The 12,363-nt window shown below is 38.6% G+C and overlaps 1 protein-coding gene across 1 annotated transcript in view; it reads right to left on the bottom strand.

The window, feature by feature from the left end:
- Nucleotides 1–1,645: 1,645 nt before the first annotated feature.
- The window catches only part of LURAP1L (leucine rich adaptor protein 1 like), a 48,087-nt gene continuing 37,369 nt past the window's right edge, over nt 1,646–12,363 (bottom strand). The window contains exon 2 of the mRNA XM_082471108.1: nt 1,646–2,387. Coding sequence (XP_082327234.1) covers nt 2,013–2,387 — 375 coding nt within the window. The 3' untranslated portion in view covers nt 1,646–2,012. The remainder of the gene's footprint in view (nt 2,388–12,363) is intronic.

Raw genomic sequence — 12,363 nt, 5'->3', positions numbered from 1 at the left:
AAATGTTCTCCTTGCAATGCTATAGACATACAGTTACATATGTCATTACCCTCTGTTTGAAATTCTTCAGTCTTGGTTCTAAGGATGTTTTATCTCCTAGATCATAATGCATGCTCTTGGATTTTAATATGGTAAAAAAAAAAAATCTGTGCTAAAAATTGCTTGGCTTAATTCCAGATTAAAACCAAACAAATAAAATAGCCAGCCCACCAGCCTTTACTAAGTTTAAAATGAAAGTAAGTAGAAAGGGGGGAATATATGAGGAATAGCTGGCATGCGGCCAACTCCCTGATTTACCTATAAGCACATCACTGACTGGACATGTGATTTCAGGAAAGGGCTCAAAAAGCTCATATTCAAAAATGTAGGTCCTACCGATTTGGAAGAAAAATGGTCACTTTATTTTTGTCAGGGATTAAGTTTGCTTTCTCATCCATACGTTATTATTTAACTACTATAGGTACCAAGTTTTACTGTTAGAATAAGACAGGCTCATGTTTAAGTCCCAGCTTTGACACTTACTGGGAGATTTGACCCAGTTACCTACTTTCTGCGTGTTTCATTTTCCTCAAACACAGAAGGGAGACAATCCTGACATCATGAGATTGTTGTTGATGAGGATTTTATCAGCAATTTATGAAAAAAGGACTACTGTAAAAAACCTACAGGGTCTATATTAATTGGAAATTGAATAATATATAACCTGGAAAGAACAAATTTGACAAGTATGCAATACGTATAATAACAAAGGAAATCTGGGGGAAATCATTTCTTGAGTATAGGCATTTTAAAGTTACAAGTAGAAAGACTTTTTGATTCATATTGTCAAGTGTTTAGTGCAGAAACCTATATCATTACAAAGAACAGTTTGAAATCTCAATAAGATTCACTCACTAGGAATCATCGAGGTAAAAGAAATGTAGGGGATTAATAATACATCAAAACTAAATGTTCAGTACGAGTGATATTTTCAGATGTCATTTCAGAAAATTAAGAGATTATTTACCCATCCCAGGATGAAAGGATCTATTAGACTATTAGACTTCTTAAGGGAAGAGTGATTCTACTTCCCACTCTATCCACCCACCCACCCATCCATCCATCCATCCATCCATCAATCCATCCATCCATCCATCCATCCATCCATCCATCCATCCATCCATCCATCCATCCATCCATCCATCCATCCATTGTATGCATCTATGTCTTTATATATCCTAGAATTGTAAAATGCATGCAGTAAGCATCAACAAAATATCAAAATACAATTAAATTTAGGACACCTTAACCTCTAATCACCTCCATACCTAATCTCAATTATTCTTTGAAATTTGGGAGAATCATATATATAATTATACAACTTAGTCTACAGCTTGAGTTAGAATCACTGATGACAAAATGCTGATCTATGAACAGCAAATTTAACTGAACAGATTGCATAGAGTTGGGGCTTCCAAATGATTGTCATGAGAAGCGTGTGACTAACAGTATTGTTGATTTCACGCTAGGACACTGTGGCCTAGAAATAATGCCTAGCTTTGTCCCAAGCATTTTGTTCAACCTAACATACAAACAGTAATAAACCTCAGCGTCTTCTGAAAAATGAATCTTTGAGACATTTAAGAATACAAGCAACAAAATTAGCTAGTATCAGACTTTGGTTTATTGTAAAATTTAGCAAAGTTTATCTTGTAATCCCTGACCCCCTGCTCTGAAAACAGAAGCAAAAACATAATTATTGCTTATTCTTTTCCCCCTACCTTATTTGTGCCACTGTGAAAGAAGGGAGAAAAATCGCTGTAATAAATAAAAATAGAGACATAAGAGAGACAAAGATAAATCAGTCCAGGTGAGAAATACTAGGAGCAACAGAAATACCATCAAGCCGTTCAAAATAAGCTTCTTTTTAAAAGGTTGTCATATTTTAAAAAATCACACCAAAAATATAGCAGCGGAGAAGAAGGATAAATACAAGTTAATTGCACACCAATCCCATGCAAAAAACTGGGCCATTAGCCAAAGCAGTAGTATTCAGAATCCAATTTGGGACGCTTGTGCAGTGCGTGTGCGTCCCCTATGACTGAGTTGTCACTGAACTGGTCCAAGTCTGACGGGGTGTGATGGCCTGGGACGTCATCTGCCAAAGTGTCCAGGTAGCTCCCCACGGAGATGCCATCCAGCCCGTCGCTGCCATCATGGAGGCTGTTGTAGCTGCCATATAAGGAGGTGCTCTGACTCTCCAGTAAGCTGCACAGGCTGCCGCTGAGACTGCTGCCTCGGCTGGTGATGGTGGCTTTCTCTTCAATCATCCACTTGATGGACTCAATGCTCTCATTGATGAGGAGCAACTGGCGCATGAGCCTGCCGTCTGTGGCTCTGAGGTTAACCTACGGAGGACAGGGAGAGAGGAGAGACCGGCCGGTTATACGATGTTCTTGAAAGACCCGAAAGGCATTTAAATTCTGCCTTCTGCAGTCCGTGATTTTAAATTCATAGAATAAAATACCAATTCACTTGAGTGCAGGATCTTTTTGAAAACTGCTGACCAATGGTAGGAGTCTTAATCAAAGAACTCACTTCCTGTCAGTCCCATCAGGCTCCAAAAGCACGATAAAACACCAACTGCATCCCTGACCCTAACCAAGCTGCCTGGAAATAACCTATTGAATGTCAGATTCTGTCAAGAAACTTATTCTCCCTCTGGCCAGATTAATCGTTTATCCATGTTAATTGAGACTATGTGTGTGGATATTGAGAAGTGGGGAGAAGAGGAATGTGTATAAATTAAGGAATCATCATCGTCATTGCAGCAGCTCCTATTTTTTGAGTGATGTTGTGGCAAGCACCATTACAAAACCTCAACACTCATTATATTATAACAGTCACCCTGTGCCATAGGTATTATTATTTTTATCCCCATCTTATAGATGAAGAAACTGAAATCTACAAAAAAAAAAAGTTAAGAGTACAGAAAAGGTCTGCACTTTTTATGACTATATTGACAAATATATAATGCTAAATAATGCTTTTATTTTTAACAAGAACCAAAGTGTTTTAATATTCCCTGAATCCAAAAGTGTGCTGATACACAAGGCCAATCCACTCTACACAATGGATGTACAGATGTTTTCTGTAGATCTGATTATTTGCTTCAAATTTGTCAAGGGCAGTCCCAATCAAAATTGGATATGAGACTCGGGGAAGGTTCTAGAACTCCCCAAAGGGCTTTCTGGGTGTATAGTCTTTTTGATGGTTTTAAGTTACTTCAGAGAAATCTGTCTTCTCAGCCACAAAGCAGAATTTCTTTGTAGGCCCTACAGTTCAATGGGAATATATGTTAACATCAAGGGTGTGGTGGTTCTGGGGAAGGTGGGGAAAGAGAGGCTGCAAGAAGTCTCATGATAGCCCTTGTTCTTGTTGGAACTGAAGAAATAAGGCTCCTACAAAAATGCCGGGGCCTGGACGGGGAGGCAGAGACAAATTTGGCCACCAGAGGGCCTAGTCACACTCATTATGGTTTGAAAGGGATTCCAGTTTCTTCTGTTGGGGTCTTTAACCCAAGAGGCTGGACTTTGCTAATTCTCTCTTTAAGACCCAGGACTAATTCAGATTTGTGGGTTTCTAGAATTCTCGAAGGCACTCAGTCGTGAGTGACTCAAGCCATAAGGGAGAAAGAAGCCTATTGTCTTCAAATGTATGCATTCATATTGTAAAAATATTTCCTGGGTAGGAGTTAATCTATAACTGAAGGGGAACTTTGGATTGAGTGAATATGATAAACAGATATTGGGACCGATGGAATTTCTACAGTGACTTCAAAGATGTAAGGTTATAGGTTGAAATGTGTGTGTGTGCATGTATATGCACACACGTACGTATGTATGTATAGATGTAAAAAGCATGAAGTACAGTTTAAAAACCCTTAATTTTGCTAGGATATTAAATAAAATAACTTGCGTGACTACCTTATCTTCTCTGAGAAATGCACCAAAAATGCATAGGGGGTCAGCAATGAAAATCATTTCTCTCTGAGGTATTCATGAGCAGAACTTAGTAAGTCTTGAGATGCTTTTCTGTTTGTGGTGTTGTCTCAATGACCTTGCAGTAATGTTGTGTGGGGGAAGGATGTTTTTTGGCAATCTTCATATTCAAATACTCCGTGAGTCATCAAGATACTGTTCAAATTACAAGTGATACAACAAATATTTACAGATCATCCACAATTTGCTTACATCCACTGAGGAGCCTAGAAAATAAATAAGAGCCAAAGTCTTACAAAATTTTTCAGTTAGGCATCTGTAGCTGATAAAACTTGCTGTGCCCATTGTAGGCATGGTGCAATATAAGTGTGACCATTTCCCGACAGCCCCGCAAATGAACCACAGCTGCATTTGTTCACGTGCCCACGCTGTCCTGTGAAAATGTTCCCGCGTGTGCCCAGCTCTGGGCGTGTTCACTGTTACTCCCCTCACTTGAAATACTCTCTTGTTCTCCAGATCCTCCCCATTCTTGAAGTCCTACTTCTTCCATCAAGCACCACTTGCTGATTCTAGCCTCTTCTGCTGGCCTGCTTAACCTCTACGTCCTTTTAGTTTGTATCTAACAGTATACCTTAATTTTTTACACTTACGTTGCTACCTATTATTGTGTCTTCTCACTGGTTCTTCAGGTAAGCTTTCAGTTCCTTAAAGAAGCCATGTCTTACATTTCGTCCATCTCTTAAGGTCTGTCTTATGCATGGATTGCTTTTTGTTTTGGAAATAGTCATAATTTTAGGATCTGAGAAAGTTCAGCTCTTGAGACAATAATAATACACATTCCCAGCAACTGTGTCAACTGGGGGTTAAAACATACTTAGGATAGTTTTTTCCAGCAGTTTTTGTCTGAGCTACCCAGTGGCTGCATCACATAAAAATTGTTCAGTTTTGTTGAGCAATATGAATGAGAGGGGAGTAGACGCTGAAGTGACAAAAGCTTCCTTTGACCATGAATGATTTATTTAAATAAAAAAAAAATTCTTTTCTTCTGAAAGCAAACATTCACAGGCCATTGAACCACTGTTAGGGGAAAAATGACGAAAGCAAGTCACTTAGAACGTGTTGATCTGGCTGATAATGATTACAGACTTAACTGTGTCTAACCCTGTGTCCTCCTGGGGAGAGAGTAAACAGCTTCCCACCGTGGGAGCCCTGGGCCATCTGATTCACATGGCTTCCTGCCCAATACCTGGCGCTCCAGGCCACTTCACACTGCTTTCTCCTGGAACTAAGGTGCGATTATGCTACTGCTGATGAACCTTCAAAGTAGGAACAATTCACCACAAGACTAAATCACAGTGTGGCTTCTGTCTCCAATAGCTGCCCTGCCTTTCCTCACTGTTACTATGTCAGCCCTTAGGAAGTCTGGCCATCCATTAAAAAGACAGTAGACTTGCCCCTTGGGCAGAAATATGTGTGGTTTTCGCACTTGAGGCCATATAAGCTCCCAGGGCTTTACTCTGAGGATATTGGGAGTTGGGAGGCCCTCCTCATTGTCTGAGGTTAAGTGACCCCTCCTTGGAGAGCCCCTTCTTGATCAATCATGGTATCCAATCCCCATGCTTAGTTGTACACAACATTTCTATGTTTTTATGTTCCCTCATAATACTTATGACTAGTGGAAATCATCCTGCTTATTATTTTTACTTATTATTTTCTGTATCCCACATGAGCTTGTAAACATCACAGTGAAGGGGACTTGGTCTGTCCTGTTCACCACTCTGTGCCCAAGACCTACAAGAATGCTTGACACATAGTAGGTATACAATTAGTATTTGTCCAAGGGCTGAATGATGGCTTCAGGTTGAACCATCTGTCAGGAATGCCCCTCCCTTGGGTTTTGCTGTGATATGATACTTGAAGGGAAAGAATAAGGTAACTTCAGGAAAGAGCTTTGCAACATTGAAGCAAATCCAGTATGAAATCCCATTCCCATTCATTCACAGAATTCAAACACTGAATAACTGGGGCAAGGTTATTCCTAGCTTAAATGTACAGATCACAAGATAGTATCTCTGAAAGGAAGTGGACTTCATGGGGTGAATCACACTCCAAACATTACTCTGTTTGTTCCAAGGTAATAATTGATACTAGCACAGTGCAGTTGTTCTGTGAACACTTGGTGAAAAAAGTTAAAGGGAACAAACAAATAGGACATTACCAAAAAAATTTTTTTTGTAAGGTTTTCATTCATTGATCCAAATAGATGTCAATGTCCTTTCCTCTTTTCCTTTTCACTTGTCCACTCTGGCCATTACAGTTATTGCAATGCACTCCATCTTTGTACTTCATAAGTCTCTCATGCTTTAGGATGTAGCCTAACAGGTCTCTCAACTCTAGACTGAATGAAGCCTGAAATTTCATGTCATTTTTGAACAAGCAATGAACTGGATCTAGGGTAGAAATTGAAATGGGGGGTCTTGAAAGAGCAAATATTTTTTTTTTATTGGAGTCAAATCGCTTTACAATGTTCTGTTAGTTTCTGCTGTACAGTGAAGTGAATCAGCTATATGTATACCTATATCCCCTCCCTCTTGGACCTCCCTCCCATCCACCACCCCATCCCACCCATCTAAGTCATCACAGAGCACAGAGCAGAGCTCCCTGTGCTATATAGCAGGTTCCCACTGCTATCTATTTTACACATGGTAGTGTACTTATGTCAAACCTAATCTCCCAATTCGTCCCACCCTCCCCTTACCCCTCTGTGTCCACATGTCCGTTCTCTACATCTATGTCTCTATTCCTGCCTTACAAATAGGTTCATCTGTACCATTTTTCTAGATTCCACATTTATGCGTTAGTATACGATATTTGTTTTTCTCTTTCTGGCTTACTTTACTCTGTATGACAGACTCGAGGTCCATCCACATCTCTACAAATGACCCAATTTCATTCCTTTTTATGGCTGAGTAATATTCCATTGTACATATGTACCACATCTTCTTTATCCATTCATCTATCGTTGGACATTTAGGTTGCTTCCATGTCCTGGCTATTGTAAATAGTGCTGCAATGAACATTGGGGTACATGTGTCCTTTTGAGTTATGCTTTTCTCAGAGTATATGCCCAGTAGTGGGAATGCTGGGTCATATGGTAGTTCTATTTTTAGTTTTTTAAGGAACCTCCATACTGTTCTCCATAGTGGCTGTATCAATTTACATTCCCACCAACAGTGCAAGAGGATTCCCTTTTCTCCACACTCTCTCCAGCATTTATTGTTTGTAGATTTTGTGATGATGGCCATTCTGACCGGTGTAAGGTGATACCTCATTGTAGTTTTGATTTTCATTTCTCTAATAATTAGTGATGTTGAGCATCTTTTCATGTGCCTCTTGGCCATCTGTATGTCTTTGGTGAAATGTCTATTTAGGTCTTTTTAATTGGGTTGTTCGTTTTTTTGATATTCAGGTCCATGAGCTGTTTGTATATTTTGGAGATTAATCCTTTGTCTGCTGCTTTGTTTGCAAATATTTTCTCCCATTCTGAGGGTTGTTTTTTCATCTTGTTTATGGTTTCCTTTGCTGTGCAAAAGCTTTTAAGTTTCATTAGGACCCATTTGTTTATTTTTGTTTTTATTTCCATTACTCTAGGAGGTGGGTCAGAAAAGATCTTGCAAATATTCTTAATAACAAACTTTTCCAGACCTATGTTTTTGTCCAGACTATCATTTTAATACCGCAAGAATACAAAGGCTATGAATTAGCTCAGTGGAATCCAAGAAAGAGAGGAAGTGGTCACATTTTCATTTAATCAGGGAGTTGCCAACTAAGTTGACTTCTTTGGTGATGGTGTGAGGAACACAGGACAGGGCTCTGGCCTGCCACTGCCACCGTCTACCTGTTGACCTTTGGGCAAGGTGGCTTGGCATATACAACTAACGTATACATGAAGAAGAATCCTGGGGGTTTATTCTGAGCTCCAGTGAGCCACAGGATCCAGTGAAGGTAGGAAAGCAGTCTGTGAAAAAGACTAATTTCTGCCCAATAATGAAGATTTAATTCAACTGAGGAATCCACCTATCACTTTTGTCTGCTTTTTATATTGAGGTTTCATTGAAAATGTTATTTGCTAAGAAGATTCTGTAGATCAGATTGTCTCAGGATTACCCTTCATTCTAACATAGTCTCTGATTGTTTGTCATTCCTGTGGCCTTTTGATTACAAAATTGTTTCCACTACTAGAGAACCATGCAAGCTCTACAGGAGACAGACCAATCAATTTGCTGCTCCATCTCCGGCAAATTACTTAGCTAGTAAAAAACTCATGGCTGAAGTTTGAGCTCTCTGTGAATTTTAATCACCTTATCAGAAATTGTGTGGTAATAGTAATTTTAGCTCTTGCCATTTGAGTTTCACTAAAAATCGTATTTGTGTCTGCTCCAAGATAAACATACATATCATCTTTAATAGGTCTATATATTAACTGAAATGTGCGCATGAGCTGCTGGATGGATCTGCCAAATAGGGACATTGCTCACTCCACCTTGTCATCATGCAGGCTTGCACAGCGCCGTGTGTTCATCTCTCTCACAAAGCTCTCCTGCACCATTTTTATCCTTTTATTTATGGGAATTGACTAATCAGATAAAAGCAAGCCATCTCCCAGTTATAAATCCCTACTATAAAATCCACAGTATCCATGACCCAAATCCCAAATGTCCAGAAAGCTGTTATATGAATTAGAAGACTACTTTGCAAGCAAGTTCGTAATCATGCACATGAAGAAAGGAAAATAAATAAGATTTACCTTTCAGTGTGATGCCCTAATCCTAGTGTCTAAGTAGAAGAAACCAATCAGCATTTTTTCAAATTTGTAGTTAGTGGGAGGCCTCTTTTCTAGCCATATTTATTTCTAAATATACAAAAAAAAAAAAAAAAAAAAACCAAAAGCATCTATGTGTACTCATTTAAAGAGCTGCTGTAAAGGTGCTTAGAATATTGTTTTTCCAGTAGTTTATCCCAGTTTATCTGGATGTTCCCTTTATATAACCTCCTCATGTCTAAATCTGCTCCCTCTTCAAATTTGCTAAATCCTCATCCTCAGTTTGATGAATACAGAAGATTTTCTGCCTACTCATCCTTGAAATTTCCAGCAGTTTTATTAATAGCTCTAATTCTAAAGCACTCCTCTAACTGTTCTCTCAGAGGACCCATAAGGATATCGCTGTCTCTTTACAGTCTGAGAAGACACTCTACAATATTTGCACCCATCGCTTTTGGTTTAGAATGCTTTAGGAGAAGAGCCTGTAGCATTCACAGGTCAGTGTTATTCTGCCAAAGCTTTCCTCTGCTTTCTTAGCCAGTTCAAAGTTTACAACAGAATTTGTTTTGAATTGGGCAACAAAGGATTCCATTTTTACATCAGTCGGCTTTGTCTTCCTCCATTTGAGTTGTTTTTATGTGGAATTGAACATTAACTAAAACAGTTCACTTTTTTCTTAAAACCTCACAGAAGAGTAATTTCCCCAAAGACTAAATTACTACATAAAAACACTATCATCAGCACAGCTGACCGATTGATGTTGTTCTGATAAATTAGAATGCTGCATCTGGTTTATTTGAAAGGGGCACATGTGACTCCCCTGAATCTTGAACATAAATTCCTGCCACCAGGCCTGCTCATGAGATCTGTATAGTGTCTGCTGGTGAGTCCTCTGATTACCAAAGTAAGACAGAGAGCTTTTCAGCCTTATTCGGTCAGGTTTTAGGTCCAGTTGATACTTAGATGCCTATGACGTCAATTCCTTTTCCATATCCTAGTACAGTGAAAATTGTTTTCCTGAGAGCTTTTAATATGTATATGCAAAGTGTAATTTTGGCTAATGTAAGAGACTGTAAATCACCTGAGCTGAAATTCATCTGGAATGATGTCACTAAGACATGGACTCCCCACATTTGTAGCAGAACACGGACCAGCCAAGAAGTGTTTCCACTAACTTATAATAAATGTTCTCTCTGCATGTGCATTTTTTAAATTTAGAACTTAAAATGATATTTTTACATGGAAGACTAGGATATGGTAATGTACCCCTCCGTGATTTGTAGTGGCCATGTTTCCCTTGGGAGGGAAGGAGGCAGGGTGGTGTTGCTGGTAGATGTTGAATAATTGGCTCCCTGGCAAAACTATGCACACACGTACACACACACAAACACACATGCATACATGCATGTAGTAGAAACTGTTCTGATACAAAAGGGGTGTAGCACACTCTTCACAAATAACACTAAAATATACAGTACCTTTTATTATAAATTCCACATACTATAACTAATTGATTCTCAGAGACTGCTTTTGTTCATTTCTGTTGAATTCTTGTATGTACAGCAACTTGGGGTTTCAGTTTCAACCATAATTTGACACACAGAATTGATCCCAGTCCACTAACTCTTTTCTAAATAATTTTTCATCCTTAAATCTGATACATGATCTGTTGTTAAAGTATTTTTCACCCTAGTACAAATTATATTCATTAAACTGAAGCCTGTTTCAGCCTTAGTGTGGGTTACGTCTGAACTTTACTGGTTTGTCAGTGATGGGAGCAATTTTGCTGAACTGGATAATAGTTTTTGACTGCATGAAGAGTATTTACCAATTTTTTTTTGTGCTATTGATAATGTAATAGCTAAGGACATGACACTCTTTTAAGCTGAATCTGTAGTATTAACATTTCCCTGTCTTGAGGACAATCAACAAAATTAAGTCAAGTTCTGATTTATAGCATTTTCCAATTTCTGTGCTGTAAATACTCCTATCATGGCCAGTTTCAAGCTACCAATGTGATGTCACTAAACAGGGTTGGTAAGAGATCCTTAGTAGCACAGCATTATGTAGTGTGAAAACCCTGTAGATACAACAAATGTTTTAAATAACCTAAAAAAAAAAAATTAATCGTAAAATGTAGAAAATAATTACAAAGTGATGATTTTGAATATTTGTTACCTTTGTTTTTCATATAAATTATTAATTTGTAGGTTTATATACATATTTTAAGTTTTAATTGTGACTGTGGTTAAAAACTAGTATATAAAACTCCTAAAAATTTAACAAACATCTCCCACACCCCAGTAGGACCCCAGTAGGAGTTGGCTCCAGTCTACCACTGAAGGTATAGAATAGAAGCTTTCCCTAGTCTACTGCATTTGTGATAAGTAGATTAGAGATTTTCATTTTTCCCCTTAGGCCATTTTTTAATAGAGGATTAAAAGCTCAATGGAATTTTATCTTTTCCCCTAAGAAGAGTTTGAGGGAGATATAAAATATTTATACCAAAGTTACTAGTGTTTTTTTATGGAAAGGTTTCAAATACTGAATGTACATTGTTCTTTAAGCATCATTGAGATATAAAATGTATTTGGAAAGGGAATAATCAAGATGTCTAAAACTCACTTAAGTATTTGCATTTCTATATTATAATTCCTAAAATACGCTGTGAACTTCTCTATCTTGGTAAACAGAAGGAACTAGACCCAAGCAGAATTAAGTAGTAAGAAGTCACCACCATAAACAGAGTATTTCTAATTCAGAATTATTCAGCAATGCACTTAGGGGCTGTTGAGGGAATAGGACATTAGTCCTTTTTTCCCATGGTCCTGAACATCCCTCCTTGTACAAATGCTCAATCTTCTCTTTCAGTAATTACTGGATATTGATATTAGATCTGTTTGGCACAGTCCTTTTGCTCCCTTTCTCTTCCTCAGTCCCTCAACTCTTTCTAATCTGCTCTCTGCAGCCCAGTAGTCCTACAGAAACCCTACATTGTTTCCTATTTGTTGAGTATGAGAGAACTGAGTTGCAAGGAAAATTAATCTTTGCGATTGTTAGAAAGTAACATTAACCAGTGAGTAAAATTAAGTGAGGAAGCAGCCTCTGCAACAGAATAAAGCACATGGCCCTTGCTCCTTAGAGCAGTGCTTCTTGACATATGGATCACCTTGGAATCTTGTTAAAATTCAGATTCTCTACACTAGTTCTGTGATCCTGCATTTCTAACAAGTTCCCAGTGGATGCCAATACAGGTGGGCAGCCTCTAAGATATCTCCCAATAAACCTCCTCTCTCCTGGGATCTACATCCTTGTGTAGTTCCCTGCCTTTGAGTGCAGACTGGACCTATTGACTAGTTTCTCAGGAATAGAATATGGCAAAGATGATGGGATGTCACTTCTGAGAAAAGGTTACAGAAGGACTGTGCTTTCTGTCTTGGGTATACTCTCCCACTTGCTCTGAGGAGAGCCATCTGCCAGGCTGTGAACTGTCCTATTGTGAGATCTCCATGATAAGGAACTGATATCTCAGGACAGCAGCTAGCAAGGCGCTAGGCCTGC

Source organism: Balaenoptera physalus (genome assembly GCF_965194825.1).
Source record: "Balaenoptera physalus genome assembly, chromosome: 7".
Classification (NCBI taxonomy): domain Eukaryota; kingdom Metazoa; phylum Chordata; class Mammalia; order Artiodactyla; family Balaenopteridae; genus Balaenoptera; species Balaenoptera physalus.
The sequence above is the reverse complement of the archived record's forward strand: the minus strand, read 5'-3'. Positions and strand labels throughout refer to the sequence as shown.